The 22939-nt window shown below is 35.9% G+C and overlaps 4 protein-coding genes across 6 annotated transcripts; all 4 read right to left on the bottom strand.

The window, feature by feature from the left end:
* Positions 1–985: 985 nt before the first annotated feature.
* Positions 986–4312, bottom strand: LOC111006693 (putative oxidoreductase At4g09670). Its single transcript, XM_022278757.2, has 2 exons — positions 3745–4312; positions 986–1841 (listed from the first exon to the last, which is right to left on the bottom strand). Exons 1-2 carry the CDS (start codon positions 4204–4206, stop codon positions 1221–1223), a joined length of 1083 nt encoding a protein of 360 aa, XP_022134449.1. The 5' UTR covers positions 4207–4312; the 3' UTR covers positions 986–1220.
* A 995-nt stretch (positions 4313–5307) lies between these two features.
* Positions 5308–12065, bottom strand: CSTF64 (cleavage stimulating factor 64). The gene is made up of 10 exons (XM_022278334.2): positions 11719–12065; positions 11394–11472; positions 10202–10376; positions 9173–9206; positions 8839–9056; positions 8681–8758; positions 7657–7692; positions 7058–7561; positions 6271–6540; positions 5308–5765 (listed from the first exon to the last, which is right to left on the bottom strand). Exons 1-10 carry the CDS (start codon positions 11747–11749, stop codon positions 5622–5624), a joined length of 1569 nt encoding a protein of 522 aa, XP_022134026.1. The 5' UTR covers positions 11750–12065; the 3' UTR covers positions 5308–5621.
* Positions 12066–12910: 845 nt separating this feature from the next.
* LOC111006230 (NAC domain-containing protein 17) lies at positions 12911–19381 on the bottom strand. Of its 3 annotated transcripts, XM_022278020.2 has the most exons (7): positions 19270–19381; positions 19014–19159; positions 16371–16569; positions 15242–15519; positions 14841–15149; positions 13873–14440; positions 12911–13467 (listed from the first exon to the last, which is right to left on the bottom strand). In XM_022278020.2, exons 2-7 carry the CDS (start codon positions 19140–19142, stop codon positions 13097–13099), a joined length of 1854 nt encoding a protein of 617 aa, XP_022133712.1. In that variant the 5' UTR covers positions 19143–19159; positions 19270–19381; the 3' UTR covers positions 12911–13096. The 3 variants fall into 3 exon arrangements, with proteins under 3 accessions (XP_022133712.1, XP_022133713.1, XP_022133714.1); XM_022278021.2 differs by lacking the exons at positions 19014–19159; positions 19270–19381 and adding an exon at positions 16961–17101; XM_022278022.2 differs by lacking the exons at positions 19014–19159; positions 19270–19381 and adding an exon at positions 16709–16846.
* A 452-nt stretch (positions 19382–19833) lies between these two features.
* On the bottom strand, positions 19834–22724 carry LOC111006231 (Tetratricopeptide repeat (TPR)-like superfamily protein). Its single transcript, XM_022278023.2, has 2 exons — positions 22544–22724; positions 19834–21588 (listed from the first exon to the last, which is right to left on the bottom strand). Exons 1-2 carry the CDS (start codon positions 22568–22570, stop codon positions 19834–19836), a joined length of 1782 nt encoding a protein of 593 aa, XP_022133715.1. The 5' UTR covers positions 22571–22724.
* Positions 22725–22939: the final 215 nt, after the last annotated feature.

Below are 22939 nucleotides of genomic sequence, written 5' to 3'. Positions count from 1 at the left end.
TGTATTGTAAGAAAAATGCTTGAAAATTCAAAGTTCGACCTCCTAAATATGTAGATGGTCGAAGCTTTTGAGTATACTTGAGAATGAAAGACTCTTGATAAGTCTCTGGTCAAGATAATAATTAAATCTCCAGGAAAGTACATGATCGATGGGACAAGATCCTTGACTGACTTTTTTGTCCTTGTCCGACAAGATAGGACAGGACCCTTGTTAATGGTAAATCTTATGTTTATGAAATCTAATACAAAAGTGGAAAAGTAAATACACATTATTACAATTTGACAAATAACTTTATAAAGATAGATCTGCATTATCTTCAAGCATCTTATGTCTTGTCATCAGGAAAGCATCGAGAAATCGATGACTTATTAAATGACTTTCCAATGACTAAAGTTGTTGCCACTTGGAAGTACCTTCTAGACTTTTCTTTGACAAACTGCATAAGCAATTGGTGTGACTCCCTGGAAAAATACTGTGAATCTTGCCGTCCTGGTTAGTTAAAGTAAAAAAAATTTCTTTATAATGTATTTTTATTTATAATTTTTCAAATAAAATCCTAATCAAAAGATCCAATTTTTTTCTTTATACTGTAATTTTAATTTTAATTTTGCCAAGAAAATCCTCAATCAAAAAATCCAATTTTGTCTTCATTGTTGAACTCAAAAGATTTCATTAATTAATTAATTTTTAAAATAAGGTTTAGTTTTTTTTAAATCTCTAAATATCATTATACTCCTTGTTTCCAATTTTCTCTAAAGAAATCAACATCTTTCACCACATTAGAAAGATGTTAGTCTTGGTTGACTCTAAAATTAGAAAACTCTAGAAAACCATTTTATTTTCCATTTTCCATTTTTAAAAATTATACTAGCAACTTTCGTCAATGGTCGTTTTATAAATTTGGTTAAAAGTTTAAATATATTTTTAAAAAATATAAGAAATCTACCAAAAAAAAAAAAAAAAACTGAGAGCAACACAAACTAAATTGACCAAAAGCATGCAATTATTTTCAAGGAAGGGCTTCTCTCATTGTCTTTAGCTCTTCAAGACTTCAGTAAATCTTTGATGAATGCAGAGCTTCCCAAGCTTGATGCAAGCCTAAACATCATACATATCAATAGAAGCTAAGCTTGGTCCAACCACTTCACACCCATAGACCAACAATTTGAAGTTCAATACAAAGCATCATACAGCAACAAGATATGAAAAGGTCAGTGGAATCACTTCCCTACTTCGACGGGTTCGGATCCTCGATCGAGTGAGGCCTTCACTGCATCGACCACGAGCTGAGTCTTCCGAGAGATGGTTGGCCACTTTTTCTCAGGTTTGGAGCCATTTGCTTTGATCTCTTTAACCAAATGGGAAAACTCTCTCACCATGCGAGCCTCCTGAGGAAGATCGGTTGGGACGATGTGTTTGCTTGGTAATGGTTCCCAACCAGTCACGAGTTCGGTGAAGCCAGATTTAGAACCAGTAGTGAAATGGGCCTCCTTCTCTCCGTAAGGTATGATAAAATCATTAACATGTAATGCCCCATTTGTTCCTATGGCAGTCATATCCATGGTCAAGTTTGACAAGAAAGAGCAATGGAAGGTTGCTACTTTCCCATCATCCCAATAGAGAGAAGCTCCACACGACAAAATCACCCCCGATTCATTCAAGACGGGATTAGGCAAGGCAATCACTCTTTTAGGCAGCTCGAAGTCAGCAGCAAAAAGGATTGAACGAATACAATACCACCCGGCATCTCCCAAAGCACCAAGGCCATCAAGGTCGGATTTAACACGAATATCATTAGCCAAAAAGTCAGCATCAGCAGTAAAAGAAAAAATGCTGTGTACCTAAGATATTCAGAACATAAAATAGACAAACCATTTGTCAACGAATTATCCAAATCCAGAAGAAAATTTCAACTTTTAATAACTGACTGGCTTAAGTACGACGAAAACAATGTGCAAAAAGTAGTAAATAACACAAGAGTTAAATCTTCTCCTCAGCAATTAAATTAACAAACTTTTAGCCTAAAAGTTCAAACTAATTCACTGAAACCTTATAAACACTTTACCATATGTCAGCACTCAGCACTACCACGGCATATAATTGCAATGTTAGGATATATAATAACAAATATGAAGTTATCATCAAATTTGGAATAGCAAAGCCCAATCTGATTGTGACGATAAAAAGTAAAGAGCAACCCATTTCATTTCATCTTGTTCAAACAAGACAGACCATATACTCCTGCTCCTGCACACCTATTTTCCAAGTAGGAAAGGCTGCACTAAAAAAAAATCCTTATTTACAATCTTTATTCCTGTGAAAGTAAGGGTGAATATTGGATATCTTAAGTGAAACTGCAAACACTTATAAAAGAAAACTAATTAAATGTTCTGTACAAAAGCACTTTTAAGTGCTTTTTATCTAATTTTATAATTTTTTAAAATACTTTGAATAATAAAAAATTTTGTAAAGTACTTTTAATTGGTTAAAAACACTCTTCAAAAACATCGCTACAAATCTTTAAATAACACTTTTAGTTATCCACAAGCATTTCAAAAGGCATGTCATAAAAAAGCATTTCAAAGTGGATAACACTTTTAGCTATCCACAAGCATTTCAAAATAACACTTTTAGTTATCCACAAGCATTTCTTGACTCTCCCTACTGTTTGCATCATCTATTTTGTGCTTACTCTAACTACCTCGCTCGAATGGGTCCCACATCCTCTACTGTACAAAAGATATCCGCCCTATCGCGATATGAACTAACTAACTAGTCATGCAAATTTCCTCCATTCTTCCTCCTAGACTACCTATACTTGATAAGTGGTTAACCATTCCTGTCAAAAGGACCAAAGGAACTGAACTCACATAAGATGAAATGGTTTTAACCTTCAGGGAAATCCAGTGAGTTCAATAATCAGCAAGGAAAACCCCAAAGAACAAGAATAAAAACAATTCAATTATAAGATTGGGCTGGCTGTCCCGATAGCAGACGGTCCACTACTGGCTTCCGCGTATTTCTATTTTGTAATGACAATACAATACTTTTTGAAACTGATATGATTTTTCGAAAAATGTAACAAACTATCATCAAAGATAGATATCTAGATACAAGGAAGAACGCAGACAAGAAATCTCACTTGCAAAAACAGAACAACCAGGTAAATATCACATCAAAACGTCCAATAATACATAATTATAAGTAAATAAATGTAATAAATCAACCCCATCATCAAACTTATCAAATCCTTTTGTTTAGTTTCCTTCCAAATGCTCTAAATGACCATACAGAATTTCACAAAGTAATCACATGTTCTTCCTCTTCTTTTTCCACAAAATATGAAATCATACCTCAACTCATTCTTTTGCCCGCTGCCATCTGTTATCGTGATTGAAATTATTATGCTAAACAAAGTCATTTTTAGAGAAGTTTCTATCTCTCAACTTGATTAAGCTAACAACCCATATTTTGACTCCAATTTTTCTAAACAAAAATTTCAGACTAGTGGCGCTCCTAACAGGCCGATCTGCAGTGTATCATATCCATTATACAAGAAATAACAGAGGCGTTCAGAAATTACCACAAAATTGATGCTTAGCATAAAATATTAAAACTCCTCGAGTAGGAAACCAAATTATTCAAATTGCATTTAGGATATTTCGAATTTCCCGCACGAGCACATTCAGTCATAGATTCAACCAGATGAATTACAACGTTGTAAATGGAAATTGACTCGCATACCGATTTGAGCTGCCCAAACTGGTCTGCATCGGAAAGAAACTCCTTCATCTTGGCCGTGCGAGGGTTGTGCATCCACATGGTACCGTCCATGAACTGAACTCCATTGGACTCACACGCTTCGAGTATCTTGTCCAACTCCGCTACATTAAGAGCCACAGGCTTCTCGAGGAGCAAGTGCTTCTTCTTCTCTGCAGCAAGCACGGCCCAGCGCAGGTGAAGACTAGTCGGAAGGGGGACATAGACGGCGTCGACTTCGGGATCATCGAGGACAGCTTCATAAGAGCCATAGATTTTGACTCGAGGAGTGAAGCCATTATCGGACGCAAATTTCGAGGCCTTCTCGAGTGTACGACTACCGATTGCCGAGAGCGTGGCGTTGGGAGCAAGGGCAATGGCTCTGGCAACCTTCCGAGCTATCTCGGCGCAGCCGATGATTCCGAAACGGACGGTGGCGTCGGCCATATCCGCGCTCGCTCGAAGCTTTGGACGTTGCTGGAAACAGTGATGGAGATAAGGGAGCAGGTGATGACTGATGGGGACGTGTTTGAACTTTGATGTGAAATAATTCATGAAATTTATATGCTCCAAAAATGGGGAAAAGTGAGGTAAAGGTCAAATGTTTTTTTTTTTTTTTTTAATATGGCTCCTCGAAGTTGAGCAACACCGCTAAATATGTCAGAACTCATTATTTTTTTATAATTTTTTTAGTTTTACATTTCTTTCTTAACTTTAAAGAGCAAGTTTTTTTTTTCATCCTCGAGGGTGACAAATGCGATTAAGGTTTGTAATTTATACTCTTTGGCAAGTTTTCAATTGAAAATTTATTATAATTGGTATGAATTTGATAAGATTTAGATAAAAATGATATTGTAGCTATTTGTTTTGTTGAAACCGGTAAATTTTAACAAAGTTATTTAATGGTTAATTTTAGTGCCTAGAGTTTGAATGTAGTATCCCTTTGTTCTTCGCCCTCTTTTGCTTAGGTGGACAATAAAGGTAAAATACTATACTAGGAATTTAGTATCCATTTGTTTTAATACTCCTCTAAAGTTTTAAAACGTACACTTTTAACTCTAAAATTTGAGAGCCAGATTTGGCTGTTCACCGAGGTCACTAAGCTAATAGCCTGTGGTGCAAGACTCTTGCTAGATGGTTTTAAATGGTTCAGAATCGTTTTACTGTTAGTTGACTAACGCAATCGTAGCAAATAATACTAATATTATAATAATAAATATGGAACGAAGTCTTAATAATCCTGATCTTGCAATTTGCCCTTTTATAAATTAGCCGAAGTAGGAACAAAAAAAAAATAGCACACAACGTAACAAGAACATGTAACGGAATTGTTTAAAAAAAAAAAAAGAAGAGAACATGTAACGGAAGGAACAGGAACAGCACGATTTAAAGAACAAAAAGATCCAAATATAGAAACGCAGAATGAACGAACTCATTAAAGCGACAGCTCGAGGATCTGAAAACGACGATAAGAACGTGCAGTAAGGAAATTGGTGCAAAAGTTGCAAAAAATATAATCGAAAATCTAGCGGCCAAAAAGAGAGATCCTAAAAAATCAAAATTCCTCCACCGTTGGATTTTCCCCCCTTTCTTCATTTGATATTATTCAGGCATTATCACTATAAATCACAAACTTGTAAACCTTACATGAATGTTGTTGTTATGAAGAAGCTCATATGGGTTGGCAGGACCCGTTGCCTTCGACCCGTCCGGTAAGCAATAATTTTACAGGTGTTTAAACTGTCGCTGAATCTTTCTGGACCCGAATAATTTACAATCTACTAAAGCTGAATCTGGTACCTGCCAGCATCGGTTGCCCGGAGCGGAGCTGAGCAGAGCATTGATCAGCTGCAATCCTCTTTCTAGGATGGCCGAATTTGATCTCTGCGAAGTGCTTGCTGGAGTTGAATAACTTGCTGTCTTTGTTCGAGTGGCAATGAGTTAAGCTGTTCGGGAGTTAGATTCAAAACTTGTTGCAGTAGTGCAGACTCGACGTCGCGAGGAAGCTGTGGAGGAAGAAGGTACAAGAAAACAAGAAACAGAAATGCTAGTTTCTTCAGTTGTGATTCAGAAGAAATTGGAATGAACTTCACCAGAATGTTAAATTTCAAATACGCCCAAATCTTGCCAATGGTGATACAACTTACTAACAACACGTTAACACATATCTAACAACAGTAACAATTTTATAACCTACCTAAGAGTCGACGAATTTTCTTGCCGATCAAATGTAATAGGAGTACTTGAAAGAACAAATTTATCTTGATTTTTTTCTTTAACATACGTGGGTGTCTAGACTAACCTAACCCTAAAACATTTAATCGTCAGAAAATACGTACGATTTTTATATTCTAGATAGGTGACTCGTAGAATTTGAGCGTGCTCCTAAAAACCTTTCTACTTTTTTTTCATGGCTCGATGCTCAGATTGGAAATTGGCGCCACGGTGCAACCACATGAACACGAGTGAGCACACATTTTTCAATTATTGATAATGCAATAAATCACATACCATCGCAGTTGGTTTCTCAGAGTTTGGCGCCAAACGGGGATCTGAAGCAACTCCAAGTTGTCCAGATCCGTTGGTATCTACTGATGCACTCAGGCCTCCAGCTGAGAAAGAGCTGCCTTTCCCATCCTCTAGTCTCATCTGCTTTACAGGGCGATTGATTGTTCCTGAAAAGCTAGTTTTTTTACCATCTACACCAAGAGGACCTCGAGAAGGTTTATCAACATCACTGCCCACTATCTGAGATGCACTGTAAGCTGTGGAGGGGCCGGGCTGTTACCGAGAGCAAGTCAGAAACAAGAAGACATCACCACAAAGAATAAATAACATCAGATTTCCGAGGGGAGCGAGAAACGCAAAAGTATGCATATAACCATACACTACAAGATTACAATTATTCAAAAGCGAAGTCATATTTGTTGATCATAAAGAGTTCTCCCTAAGTGCATTCATAAACAAAATAAAAAGAAGAAAAAAAATAAGAACACTTCTACTATACTACTATCAGCCAGCAAAACATAAACTTAAAAGTTAGTTGCATTACTGTTTTCCCTCCACCTTGGCCACCTGCTCAGTTAAAATCAACTTATCATTACATGTACGGTAAACTTCTTGGATGGGAAGCAGTACTACTAGTCTTTTGCTATACTGAACCTACCTGATTTCCAAGTAAAAAATGGTAATTTTTTGCCAAGGTGACACCTATATTCTCATTCTGAGTCATTTATATTTTAAATTATATATGTAATAATTATTTAAAAAAAAAAAAAACAATAGCATAACATCAAACCTGAAAGTCTGCATCTGACAAGGAAGGGTGAGGCAAAAGAGAAGGTCTAGCTTCTGGATTAGCAATCTGAGCATTATGCGCTGGAATTACAGCTCCACCATGCCCTGAATATTGTTGAGAAGGGGGACGCATGTGCTGCTTTAAAGAAGAGGAGGTGGGCACCTGAACCTGTTGCCTAACAGGTAAATTTCCCTGCAAATTTATGGAAGGAAGTGATGAGGTTCCAGGCATCCCAGTCAAAGTGCCTTGTAGAGCATGTGATAGCTGAATTTGAGACTGGAGTGGAGGCCGTTGGGATGCAGAAAACTGATGTGCCAAAGGATTTTGAGGCGGGAGAGATATTTGAGTTTCTTTAACTTTAGGTACAAAACCAGTCTGCATCCTGTTAGGTGCAAGAGGGGGCAGCCCTGGTTGAATTTGAAGAGATGATGGCTGACCCTGCTGAATGTCTTGCGAAGGAAGCTGAGGATGAGTAGAAGGTTGCCGTAAATTAGGCTTCTGCAACTGCAACAATCAGAGAATGGGAATTTTTCGTGAGAAATTTAACAGCTATCGATAGAACACCGGGAAAAAAGAATCTAGCCAGTGAAGAGAAATACCACTTGTGGTGTGACCATTCCAAGCATTATCTGTGACTGCAGACACAATTAGAGAAAAGGGGAAAAATAAGATGTTTAGCTGGTGTTGCATACAGGGAGAGGTATAGTCCATTAAATTGGGAGGAACAAGAAAGACAGACTCTTGTCAAAGAAATCGGGTGAAACTAAAAATATAAACATATTGCAGGACTCTTCTTAGTTATTTCCCAAATATTTATTGAAGTCTTCTTTCCCTATTTCTCTCTCTCTAAATTAGTTATCTACTAACAATTGAACACAAAAATTGATTCAGAGATTAGGACCTAAAGAGGTTTTGAGGCCTAAAAGTTAAAGCTAATGGTCAAAGAGTAGCTTAACTTAAACCTGATGAGAATGGTTCTGGGGTGTACATTTCTCATATCAGTGTTCTAGAAATTTCACATAAGACAGGTTCATCCACTTATGTCCTTGCAAAATTTTCTTAATTTAAGTCCTCTAGTTATGAGCATCTGCTAAAAGAATGGTATGTGACAGGAATGTTCTATAATGGTGTGTTTTCCATTCAACTAGATCCTGTACTTATCAAAATGTGACGCACCCTGAAGTGCAATAAACCTATGGAGCTTAAATGCAAGTGACAAATATGAGTGTGTTTTTTATACTTACATTCTCAATATCATATATAAGGATGACAGGCCAAACGAAAAAATAACTAGCATGAAGAGCACCAAATAGATTTTTTCACCATTAATGTTAACCCAAAGAAATACTATAGTAGGAAGAAACGGATTGCATAAACAAGTTTAGAAAGTTGACACACACAGACAAAAGATCATAAGAGTAACATAAGGCAAAAACTTATCAACATCTCTTTCACGCAGAGATATTGGAATTGGATGCAGAGCTGAGAAAATAACTTTACTTGTAATGGATAGAAAAGTAATATTCTAAAGAAGAAAGAAAAAAGTCACAAACACATGATATTATGGAGGATCTCCACGCTTGAAGAAACTACAAAAGAGCAAAGATAACTGTACATAAGTACCTGGAAAAGAGCTTTTGCCAATTGTGGTCTTGCCAACAATAGCTGACGAGCCAGATCCTTGTTTTGTGTAGCCATTACCTAAGTCCAAACAATGTACCAATCACTAGGAGCCATTCAGGAAAATTAGGAGAGAGAAGGGAACATACTCAAAAGGTTACCTTCAGCCCCGACATAATTTCAGTAAGCTGACTCCTAGAAAGTTTAGCCAGATGTAAAGTTAAAGGATCATTGGGCATTGCTGCACTCTGCAAAATATTCTGATTAGTAGCAGTTTGTGCACCACCAAGGGCTCCTGCCATGACGGCTGCAGCAGTTATTGCTATATGAAGACCAATTGGTTGATGTTGACTGGATTCCCCATGGGCTGTTGGGCCGCCTAATTGTTTTTGAGCAGCTTTGAAATTACACAAAAATTGCAGAAAAAAATAGAAAACTAACCAGCATTTGCAACCAAACTATATGCCAAGAAAACATTTAAGATAGAAAACTAACCAGCATTTGCAACCAAACCAGGTCCACCACGACCCTGCAAGTGGGAAAAATGTTTCAAATAAAATAACAAGTAACGTGCTACAGAACTCAGTGGATATTGGTGGAAGGGCACATAAAATGAGGGTTTATATTTTTAAAAAAATATGTTTAATCTCAAATTCATGGCTTTAGCAATTTTCTGAGTCATTTGATTGGAGAGGAACATAATGATAACTGAAGAAAAGGTAAATGCAGCTAAAGATGGGTTATTTCACTTATAATCAGTCAGTGTATTTGATCTTTGGGACATTTAATTTGCATTTATGCATTCGAGATACCTTTTATAATTTCAGTTTTCAACTCAGAGGATTTCTTGAACTCTTAATTCTTTCCGTTTTTTTCATCACTAATAAGTAATAACATAACCTTTCCAAAGAACTGCTTACTCAACTTGCCTTTATGTTTTTTGTAATAACATTATTAAAATAAGATTGAAATGTTATGTAGAACTTTTAGTTTCGAAGTACAATTATTCTCCTTTCTCCTGGAACGACATTATCAACATTCCCAAGAAATCCTATAATTAACGTCACAAGCACCAATTTTTTCATCCTTGTGAATAAATGTCAGGACAATATCAGTCTTTTTTTATAAAGAAAAAAAATATTCAAATTCTTAAATCTATTACAGGCACCTAAGAAGGCTATAGAAGCAATCGAACATGCATTTGAACTGATACCAGAGTAAAGACTGCAAAAAAGCTTCCTTAGAACCTGTCTTTTTAAACTACTGGTTGAAAATTACTCTTGAGCAGAGTAATGAAAACAGCCTCCAAGGTTTTCAAAAATTAAATCTATATAATATTTACAGGATCTTCCTTGAAAATATTGGCTGCATTGTAATCTAGAATTTCATACTATTCCGTCGAGAATATTTTAAAGTATTTCATTGAGAATTATACCAAAAACCCAATGTAACTACTAACTAGCTGGATGGACAAGAATATTCAAAGAGTCAAATTGACAAATTGCAAGAGTTTAAATCCTTCACCTGTTCTCTATTTCTGTCCGAACCCTTGTCATTCTCAGCAAAATCAACTCTTAACTGCCGACCATTAATTTCATAACCTTGAAGATTACGACGAGCACTCAAAGCTGTTTCTTCATCCTTGTACTCACAAAACCCGTAGCCTTTCGGTTTTCCAGTTTCTCTGTCGATAACTAATCTAAAAATAGGATGGAACTGTTAATTTTAACATTAAAATATACTGGTAAACAATAGATGGAAATGATAAATCAATATGACATTCAAATTATTTTTGGATGGGAGACTCAGGATATTATGATTTTCATAATTGATGTCCTGCACTTAGTTTTTTTTCCTTCTTTTCTTAGGACAAGAGACTTAGATTATAATAATTATCAAGATTCATGCCTTACAATTAGTTAAAAGTTACAGCTTCCAATACTGTGCTCAAATTCCAAAAGTAGTACATTAGTTCAATTTTTACAGATCAGAGAAAGACCCCATTATCATGCCCACTATACCATGACAGAACCAAAAAATGAGTTACATTTGTTAAATAAAAAGGCTGTATATCTGTGATGTAATAAGAGCAGTATAAACACTAGAACTTCAATCAAGTACCCTGTCACTCCACACCACCCCCTCGATCATGCATTCTGATAATATGATTATAATTCGAATTAGATCAGACAAAAACAAATACTCGGGCATGTCATAGTTTTAATTAGAGTATATCACTTATTTGATAAAACATTGTCATCTTGGGTAACTGACCTAAAGAAAGCCATTAAGAAATGAAATCTCAACCCTTGGCTACCATAACAGGGTTGGCTACTGAAAAAAACTAGAAAAAAAGAATAATTCTATTATAGCATGGGATAGCCACTGTGTCTGTCTCAAATGCAGAATGACAGAAGGACAGAAGTAAACCCCCATAACAAGTCTTAAAAGCGAAGCAGAGATACAAAATCCATGCGCAGGCCGCAGAGGAGAAAATGATGAAGGTAAGAGAATAAAAGAAAGAAAACTACATAAAGTTCAAGGAGATGTTTAGGTAACTATTCTCTACGTGGTAAGACCAATAAACTTTGAAATGGGGAAAAAAATCCAACTTTACGATTTCAAAGCTCCCAATCTCATTCTAGATCCCAAATTTCAACCCAATAGAAATTTTAGGGTTCAGTTCCCCAAAAAGAAAAGAGCAGAGAACACGGACCTGAAAGACACTACGGGCCCAACTTCTTGGCAGATTTCTATTAGCTGCTCTTCAGTAGCATCGTATGGTATATTGCCAACTGAAATCAAAATTCAACAAGAAATTAAGACGCGAAAAACCACGAGCAATCAAATCACCAGAAAATTCCAAGCTTCCGCGCCAAGATTAAGAAAGCCCCACACAATTAAAACTAAAATAAAATGAAATAAGAAGCAACACTGAAGATTTGACAAGATGCACTACTCAAATCCGCCTTTCCCCAATACCAACCAACAGTTCCCCATCAATGAAAGAGCAAAAACAGACAATCAAATTGGCAACGTACCGAAAACACAGCGGTGCTGAGAGGAGGCCATGAATCAACAGAAGAAGAAGAAGAAGGTGAAGCAGTGCTTCATCTTCTTCCTCCTCAGCATACTTTTAACTTATCCTCCTACAACTAATGCTGTGTAGGTCTAACTGCACAGAAGCTCCGCAGATTGAACGCAGATCAATTGAGTTCGTAACTGAGCGGCGGTTCGTGCTCGAGAAACAAAGATTTGTGGAGAAATCGAACGAGAGTTTGAAGATTACGAACAAAACACGGCGACGGCGAGGAAGAAGGAAGCGCTCCGAGAAGATCCTGTTCCAGATTTAATTCCAGAGGTCGCCCCTCTTTCTGTAAGTGTTAATATTTCTTCGTTTCTAGTTTTATAATTAGAACAAATCGGCCGGATTTTCTCTTTAATATCTTTATTAAAGTTAATTCAAAAAATAAAAAATATGTGTATGTATATTAGCGACGAAATTAAACTATATATATTTAATAGGGGAGTGGGAACTGAAAAAATAAAAAGAAAAAATCAATTTTAACAATTTTCACCCCAAATTTGTAATTTTATACTCTTTGATAAGTTTTCAATTGAAACATTAACAGAAAAAAAAATACTATAGATATGTCAAATAAATTATAAAATTTATAATTGGTATGAATTTGATGAGATTTAGATAAAACTGATACTATAGCTATTTATTTTGTTAAAACTGATAAGTTCTAACAAAGTTGTGTATGAATCAAACTTAATTTATGCTTGATTTTAATTAAATTATCGAGTATTTAGAGTTATACATAGAATCAGTAAGCAAATTAACTGAAATTTGATAAAAGGTAAACATTGCTGCACTTATATAAATTTTCCAACACTTACATAAATTTAAGGTTTTTGATAAAATTGAAAGCTAAATGTGAAAATGGATGAGCTGGCCAAATAAGATAGAGAAAAATGAGTACATTTGTTGCCTTTTTTTTTTCTTCAATTTGATATTTAGATAACCAATTAGGATGGAGGATATTCAAATTTGGCATTTCGAAATTGATTATCGAGTCAATAATGAAGAAACTCGAACATGTCGCTAAATTCATGCATATCATTACAGGTTAAATTATATATTTAACCTAAATAATAGGTACTATTTTATTTACTAATCAAAAGACAACTCTTCACACTCACTATTAAATTTCATGATAGAAAATAAAGTAAGATCCAAACTCGTTACTATAATTTACTAGATTTATAACTCTCATCTATCAGCAGCCATGGCTGGATTACTTTGCATCCAATATACAGATTCCAAGAAGTCGAAGCTTCCATGAATATTGGAACTACAAGATATGCATATAATAAAGGTATAAAAGAAGTTGGCAGAAACTTTCGTGAAATAGTTCATGAGGCAATGCATCTTCCCCACAATCTAACATTTCCTATCAACACCCATAAAATAGCACACAGTACTCCAAGAATCGAAAAGAAAAAGAATCCCTTGTTCATGCCCGTTCGCCTTGCGCCCGTACCTGGATTACGTACGGCGACATTGGTGTTTAGGGTATTTAGTCTTAATCTGCTAAAACTAGACATGCGCTCGAAAGCACGGTTGACATTCTCTGAAGCTGATGCGGGAGTGGTCGGTATTGACTCCACGAAGGCCCACAAATTGGAAGAGAACCAACTTGCAGAACTGCCTCCTTCGTTTGCTCTTTGGTTTTCGCTAGTTCCTGCGGCTGCTGCTGCAGAACTTACAGATTCACATCCCACACCTAAACAAGACCAGAAAGTTTCAGAATTAGCAACTGCCTACTGCCTCACATTGATAAAATGGCACCTGGGATTGGCACAAAAATGGCAGTTTATGATGAAGTCGACAAATATAATTGGAGAATAGCTCCTTTTGAATCAGTGAATTCGTTAATGCACGAGAAGAATACTCGTTCTAGGTAGCTGTTGAAGCTGGCTCAACATTTCACAGAGGGGTTCTTGCCATGTGGAGTATAGTATGGCTTAACAAACAAACCCCATTTATCTCAACAAGACCTCTGTGCAGATGAGCTAATCGAGCCAGCGACTTTGTGAAAATCAAACAGAAAGAGATCGCTCAGTAAAAATAGACTACGGATGGTTTATAAAAGAGGGCATAGATATCAAGTTTGAACTGAATTATATACCTAAAGTTGGTTCAGTATCAAACTGTTGACGCAATTCTGGAAAGCCAAAGGCATTTTCTGTCTCATTGTTCTTCCAGAACAGATTCTCCATCTGATTTTCGACATAGGGACCAGATTGCAAATGACCATTTAAATTGTTCACCAAAGTGATATCATCAGCATTTAAATATGGGTCCAAAACGGTTTCTGGGATGATGGGTCCCAAGTCACGAAGAAACATATCTGCATCATGGAACAGGTCTAACTCACTCAATCCATCCAACTGTGAAGGTGGCACATTTTCCAAGGGGTGGTTGTTTGACATAGAAGTTGGTTCGGGATCAATGAGATCGTCAATCTCCAAGAAATCTTCTTCTTGTAGTATATTGGAGGCCCCAGAATATCTGGGAGCTGATGATACCTCGCCCTCAAATGATTGCAGTTGAGAGATACCTGACTGGGTAAACTCGAAGTTTCCATGCAAATCACTTGGCCGGCCACTTAAGTGAAATTTATCTGCTTCAGGAGCTACGCAATCCCGAGAGTATACATTGATCATAGTACTTACAGTTTCTTCTTCCTCATCAACCTATACAGAGAATGAAGGTACACAAATCATAAGCTACCCGACAAAATGAACAAATAAAGCACACAAAGAAAAGAATGACTTAGAAGGATAATCTAGTAAGAGCATCCCACTGACCAAATAACCAATGAAATACAGCATATACGTCAGGTTAGAGCAGATGTTTCTCCTTGAACCACTATCCAGAATATCACTTATAAAGCTTTTAACCATTATTGGCAAAAGAAATTATTTTTTATTACAACTTAGATGTTAAGATATGCAGTTCATATGTTCCAATGTCCCAATTCCTACTGCTATATTTTGATATCAAACTGATGACCAGTCTATTCATAATTCACCAAGGAAAGTTAACATGGTAATGTAAACAGAATATTGGAATGCAACTTTCAGAGCAGCCAACCTGCAGATCAGAGTCAAATTGACAATAATCATTGACGGACGGCAACTCTAGCACAGGATCATTTGCAATTTGTTTCATGAACTCCTCGATATCATCTGACGAAAGCAGAGCTTGACCATTCTCTTTTTGATGAGCTACAGAAGTAACCTCATCTGTTATATTAACTTGTGGTTCCTGAACATCAGAGACATTAAAACCTTGGCATAGGTCATCAGCCCAATCTTCCTCTCTAAATGGTGCCCCATATTGCTCACCGTTTTTAGGGCCCGGTCCACTTTTCTTATAAAGTTTGTAGAGCGCATAGTAATCCTGCAATAAAGGCTCCAGATTAATTAAAAAAAAAAAAATCGCACAAGAAAATTTTAAGTTAGAAAAAGCTTAAATAATAAACACGCAGTTACCTTAACATTCTTACACCTCTTGAGTTCATCTTCATCCAAGGTATACTCATGCATGACCCAGTCAGTGCGGTCACCATTGGGAGCACGGCCTTCATAGAATACTAGGGTCTTCTTCACTCCAACATTACGTGAATTGCACCTTATTATTCGATCCTTTCCAGTTGCTTTCCAGTAGCCACTTCTGGTAGCTCTACTCAATCTTGTTGCGTTTGGATATCTTCGTTCCCTAGGACTGAAAAAGAACCATTGTCTATCACCAGTTTTTAACTTAGATTGACCTGCATTTAGTCATTCAATGATTAGAAAAACCATCAATATTCATTGATATCTGAAAATAAGAGAAGCATAGAGCAAGACTTAACATCTACAGAAAGAGAGAGACCAACTCTCTAAAATTCTGAAAAAAAAAAATTATAATCCACGATCAGTTATCACTATCAACTTATCACATAGATGATGAATTGGCTCTACTCATCAAATTCCTGATTGGGAGGTTCAGGGGGCTTATGTCTTCGGCAAGTACATGATTCCCTTTGGGTAGTAAGGAATGAGTAGATAAAAAAGATTTACACGGAAAATAGAGACCAACTCTCTAAAATCTATCATACACGATCAGTTATTATTATCAACTTATCACATAGATGATGAATTGGATATACTCATCAAATTCCTGATTGAGAGGTCCAGGGGGCTTATGTCTTCGCCAAGTACATGATTCCCTTCCGTAATAAGGACTAAGTGGATAAAAAAGATTCACATGGAAAATGATGAAAAAAAAAAAGTAACAAGAAATAGCTACAAGCCTACAACTACGAATCAAGAGTTTAAATGTGTGGCCTTCGGCAACAACCAACCAAATCGGAAAAATGTATCGGAATATACAATTGAAAATTGATGATAAACTTGAGTAGCCATCTGAACAAATCTTTGACTTCCAGCAAAGCAAAATCATCGAAACACGAAAATATAATTCAATGGCAAATCACTCAAATATCCCAACATCCATCCTAAACAATTAACATATATCAATCCATGACAAACTTTATCAGAACCAGTCGGACAAGGTCAAATCAAAGATAAACCGCAAGAACATCAATCGACCAGATCAAGCAAGGGAAGGAAACTTTACCAGGCAATTCCTCGGGTTCCCACTTGTAGACATCGGTATCGCGGATGATATCCAGCTTTAGCTTGCGTCTACAGATCTTGAACTTCAAGTAATACAAAACCAGCTCCTCATCCGTCGGGTGAAACCGAAACCCTGGTGGCCAATCCCCCTCGTCGCAGAATCCCATCCCCGACGACACCGTTGACATCAAATCGTTCACCTTAACCACAAAAATGAAGAAAACAAAACTCGGAATTACCGGACAAAATCCACAGCGACGCTGAAGAAATTCGTTCCGAAGTTCAAAGAATCTACATAATAGAAATTGAACTTGCGAAAGAACAGCAGATTCCGATTACCGGCGACGATCGAGAGAGAGAGATAGAATTATGGTTTTTTGGTCAAAACAAGTAATGGGATGGAGCAGCGAACGGACAGTGGTGGCGGGCTTCTTATTATATTATTACAGTAAAACGCCGAAATTTCCTCGAACCAGAGGGTGAGATTATTTATTTTATTATTTTAATTATTTAATTATTCTCTTTTTCCTTTTTTCTTTTTCTTTTTCTTTTTTAGCGGCAAAGACCGGTGAGCCTGAGTCAACTGCTTACGTTGGACTAATTACGAACGGATCAGTGGTGAGGTGGAAGGATCCTGATGGCTTCATGGAGGAAGGAGCACGGATCACCGCTTGATTAGAGGCAGATGTTTCGGTTTCACGTGATCCCGGATGCAGAGGATTATATCGGTTCACTGTGAAACAGAAGTAGGTTCAAAGGCGGTATCAGCCACCATGTTTCAAATGACCAAAAAAAAAGCTATCCCATTTTCAAATTAATTATTTTACAAATAAAATTTATTAATGTTTATATTGTTTATTAGTTTAATTAAGTCTTGGACTTTCATACTTATTTGCTGTGTATTTGAATAATTTTATATCCATATCCATTTTAGTCAATATTTTATTTTATTTTTTGACAGCATTTTAGTCATTATTATTAAATTTCAGTAGTGTGCTAAAAAAACCCACATTTCTATTGTCACCTAGACTAAAAAATTTAACAAAGACCAATTCTTTTGTAATAAAAAATATAGAAATTAGAATAGAGTATTTAAAAAACAAGGAAAACAAAATACATTAAGAGATTCAAGTTGAAATAAAGTATTTTAAAAGTACAAGAATTAAAGCAAAATACCAACTTAAACTTAGCGATTAAGATACTCACTTTTTAGAGGTTGAACGTTCAATCTCTATCACTATATTTATTTTACTGAAAAAAATTATAGCAAAATATATTTAAAAGTTCAATAGGTATGTTCTTTTTTTTTTACAAAAAATTGGAGCTACGAGAGAAATAAGTGCTAATTATTGCTGAGTCATGTTCATGTTAACCTTAGTAAACTTTCCAATGGTAAAGAGAATTCTATTTTTGTCAAAAAATCTTAGATTATTACTTTTAACCAAAATAATTGCCCATTAAGTGACGAAGAATAAACATAAAAATCCGAAGCGATAAATTAGTGTATAATACATTAAATCCGGACCACAAAAAAAGAGGGCGATATAAAATAGGAGGTTTTGGAAAAGTTAATCCATGGAATCTAATATCTTTTTAATGTCTCTGCAATTTAATCACTAAAAAAAGAGGCAAACATACTATAAAATAAATATAGTAGAAAATTTAATATTTTACAAAAATATCATAAGTGAGATTCAAAGTAAAACTTGTAATGTAAAATACATTTAAAAAAGTCAAAATTATAACATATTAAGAATACATATTAAGTTTGTGCATTTTATTTTAATATATCGTTTCCTTTATTCAAAAATAGAAAGTTTATTTTACAGATAGTATTTTTTTTTAATTTTTAATTTTTTTAAAATAAACTTATTGATTAACATTTATTTTATTTTGTAGTTTCAATGAGAACACGTGAGGGAGAAATGCTTTCCCACTTGGGGTTGTCTAATTTCTACCTGTTTCTTTTTCTTAATTTGAATTAGTTTCTTTTGCCTAAAAAAAAGCTGAAAATTAAAATGTTCTCAAGTAGATCACCCTTTATAAAATTAAAAAAAAAATAGAAAAGAAAAAGAAAAGGAGTAGATAAACCAGTGTCAATTTTCCAAACAAAGCGCGTTATTTGCGCAGCCCAAAAAGGGTTCCTCTATTCTAAACATGTTTATCTGATAAGACACCAAGAAATGAGTACTAAAAAAAGAAACAAAAATCTGATGAGACACTTATAATTTAATTAATTTGCACCTAAATTAGCAAAATCAATAGATTCTCATCAACCTTCGGTAAAAAATTTAGACGAAACTACGAAAATATCATAAAATATGTATTCACCATTATAAATATTTGATAATTAAGAGAGAAAGGTAAAAATAGAGAATTTTTTTAAATAAAACAATAAGTTGTCAAATTTTTAACGGTGGTGGTCAGTATATATAGATAGGTCCCTTGCTAGTCAGAACAAAAAAAAAGGTTCTAAGACAAATTTAAAGACCAAGGAATGATGAAGAATCATTCTGACGACAAGCAGGATTTATAGGAATGATGAAGAATCATTCTGACGACAAGCAGGATTTTTATAAAGCCAGTATATGCTCGAAGAAACCACAGTCAAGCTACAAACTCCAAGAAAAGGATAGGGATTTACCAGATTCACTGCAGATTGTAGTTGTCCATTGCCACTTTTTGTCTGAATCTTCAAAGGAAATCGATCCCGGTTCCAAGTTCTATATTCTGTTGTTCTTAGCTGCCTTCTTCCTCTGTCGATTTGCACCATTTCTGTTATCTAAACATCTACATTGAATAGATTTCACTAGGGGTATCAGCACTGAATGGAACCGATAAACCGAACCGAACACAAAAATCAACAAAAAGGTAGATTGATGAAGCTGAAGTGATGTTACCATGATTGATTCATCCTTGGCATTGGAATTGCATTTCTGAAAACACTGCCCACCTCTCCAAATCCTTCACTTTTGCTATCATCAATGTGGTAGAGCAGTAACATGAAGAGTCCTGCAAGGCCTGGATATATTTATATTTATATTTCTTTTCAAGCCAGAAGTTCGGTGCTTCGGAAACATTAGACATAGAACAAGACTTACCTGCTAGCATTCTGAAGAACATTCACTGCAAGTCTAACGATCTGCTAAAGCCCAGGGCAGAAACTGCACATTGCAGCATGAAATGGTTGTATTATAATTAAATTCATTATACTAGTTAGTCTAATGAACATATGACCTGGAGATGAGATACATTAGAGAAGGCAGTTCAGAAAAGATCTCACTGGGGAGAGATATCCAAAGTCTTGAGTCCAAATCTTTAAGTTGAGAATTTAGTAACTCAAAACTTTTGTTGCCTCCCAAATCTTGACTCAATGGAAGAGCTCGGTAATTCTACACCAAAGATATGTGATGTTTTTCCGAGACGATTTCATCTCGTTTTGAGAAGTATTGAGCCAATAAATATCACCAATAATCTTTGCAAGAACACAAACCTTCTTTAAATCGGTGAAATCGAGTTCGGTCCCTTACAATAATTTCTCGATTATAAATCTTTGATATAAGTTTAATCACAACATGACAATCCACACAGATCCTCAAATTCTTAATCACTTGAATTAGGGTCCCCTCTTCCGTACAAATCAATCCAAAAGCCACAGCGAGCTTCTCACTGTGATAACACAGTGCGTTCTCCTTGTCCTCCTCTCCAATATCATGCAATACATTGCCAGTTTCAGCTGCATACCCGCAGGCTTTGATCCTGAACTTGATCTCATCAAGCTTTGCATAAATCTCATGGCAACTCGAGTGGTTTTGATCACCATATGCAAATTTGTGCATCTTGCCTTTTACTTCTGTGTAACTAAATCCTGGTGTCTTCTTCACATCCCTTCTTCTCATGGCGTCCCTAATTCTCCCAACATCATCCCATCTCTGACAAGCCGCATACACATTCGACAACAAAACAAAATCACCACAGCTAATAAATCCCATCTCTACTAACTTCCTTGATGCCAGTTCTGCCATTTCTACATTCCCATAAGTCCTGCAAGCACCAAGCAAAGTCTGCCAAAGTACCATATTAGGGAAAGGCATTGAATTTACAATTTCATAAGCTTCTTTCAGACGCCCGGCTCGACCCAACAAATCAACCACACTTCCATAATGCTTTATATTTGGTGCCAACCCCCTTTTCCCCATAGAATTGAACAGCTTAACCCCATCCTCTACAAGCCCTCCATGGTTGCAGGCGCAAAGCACGACTAGATATGACACTGCATCAGGGGAAATTCCAGATAGACCCAATTTTTCAAAAAGATCCAGCGCTTTGTATCCATGGCCATGAATTGCAAATGCCATTATCATTGTATTCCATGAGATTAAACTTTTCTCACACCTCATGTTCTGAAACACCCAATACGCTTTATCCACAGATCCACATTTAGCATACATATCAATAACGACATTGCAAACTTGAACATTCATGTCTAGATTCTCCTCTATTATATATTTATGAACTTCCTCACCTTCTTTCAGAGCACCCAATTGCGAACACGCCAACAGAGCACCTTGAACGGTTACTTCATTGGGTCTCAAATATCCATCCTCCTTCATTCTCTTAAACAAGGCTATAGCATCGCCCGGTCGACTCCCCTGAGCAAACCCAGCAATCAAAGCGTTCCACGAGGCGATATCTGGTTGCGGAATTTCGTCGAACAGTTTCTGGGCACGATCAAGATCCCCAACTTTCGCATACGCATCAAGCAATGTAGTTTGCAGGAGAATATCCGCATCGAACCCGAATCGCAAAAGCTGTGAATGCAATTGCATCGCTTCAGAACGAGCCAGCGCGCGGGCACAGGCTTTGAGAGTAAAGGAGCAGGTGAGAGCGTCGACTCGGTGAGGCCCAATTGAGGCAGCCATGGCCCTGTACCAGAGAACAGCATTTGCGGGATCGGAGCTCAGGGCGGTGCCGCGAATGACGGCGTTCCAATCGTTGGTGGGAGGGGCGCGGATATGGCGGAAAATACGGATAGCATGGGGAAGATCGCCGAAGGGGGAGATGGCGCAGAGCTCGAGGAGCTTGGTGCGAGAGGAAGATAATTGGAATCGGCCATTGGTAATGAGATTTGCTTGAAGTTGCTTGATTTGCGAGAAGGAAGAACATTTCTGTAAGAGAAGGTCGAAGTAGGCCATTCCATGGAGACTCGCTCGCGGTCTCTGCGCAATAAAGGGCGGGCTGGCTTCAACCTTTTGGTTTTGAACTTTCAATTTTCCATTTTTGTTTAAATCAATTTCCACAGTGCAATCTTCAATTTCGCCAATTTATATTTTAAGGTTTACTTTGGTCGTTGAGTTTTGGTTCAGGTTAAATTTTCTATTATTTTTTCTACTTTCAACTTTAGTTAAGTAGTTTTGAAAAATTATGATTTCGGTATCTTAATTTTATTTTTTATCTCATTTTTCCACCACAATTTTAACATGACACTACATTTAATATATCTATTGAATAAAATATATTCAATAATGAACACGACAAAAATGAACTAGAGTTGAAAATACAATAACCAAATATTTTGAAACTACAGGGACAAAAATAAATAAAAGCGTAAAGTACAGTGACAAAAACAGTATTTTAACTTTATTATAAAATTAAATATTTATTTTATAAATACTTTGAAAAGAAACTTAATTAAATGTTGGAAAAGTATTTTAAGTGTTTTTTCAATTTGTTTTTACCTCGTCTTGAACTATTTTGAATATTGCGGACTTGGTGTCGCTCAAATAGTTAACGCACAAAAGATTCGGATGTTTGATTATTCTTCAGGCATGTTGAACTAAAAAAATCATTGAGAAAATTTTTTAGTGGTTTTAATAAGTTAGAAATACAAAGTTTTTAACAAAATATTACATGTTAAAAAAAACACTTTTAACATTTTTAAGTGAAGTACTTGTCATATCAACACTTGAAATAAAATAAAATCAATCATATGCTCTCTAAATATACTTATAAGTGCTTTAAGAGATTCATGACTTTCAACAGATTTTCAGTCCCGATATCTCTTAAATCTCACTTGAAATTCTTAGGGTAAAATTCTCAACGACGATTCAATTGTTCTAACATTTTCCTTTCTCCTATTATCAAAGTGGGGTGGTTGGTTTCGATTCGACATACCTGGTTAAAGGTCCAAGTAGGTAGCATGTATTTTCGTGTTGGTTCCCGAACAAGAACGAAAAATAGGCGATGCACCGTCCTTATTGCTACCTACATTTACCTTGACTTGGAATAACATAAAAACGATAGTCATGCCCAAAAATATTGATGATCCAAAATTATCGAAATAGAAATTGCATTTACCTTAACTGCATATATTATTTGTACAAATAAGATTAGTTTTAAAAGCGTAATATAAACTAAAATATAAAAAATTACGTCAATTTGAATATAAATTATATAACTCAATTGATTAAGACATATATTCTACCGAATTAAAAGTCTAAAAGTTGAAATCTCCAACCCATTGAACTAAAAAAATCAAATTTACTATAATTTCATTATAATATTAAAAAA

Source organism: Momordica charantia (assembly GCF_013281855.1).
Source record: "Momordica charantia cultivar OHB3-1 chromosome 4 unlocalized genomic scaffold, Mcharantia_2.0 BLBB01000004.1, whole genome shotgun sequence".
Taxonomy (NCBI): domain Eukaryota; kingdom Viridiplantae; phylum Streptophyta; class Magnoliopsida; order Cucurbitales; family Cucurbitaceae; genus Momordica; species Momordica charantia.
The sequence above is the reverse complement of the archived record's forward strand: the minus strand, read 5'-3'. Positions and strand labels throughout refer to the sequence as shown.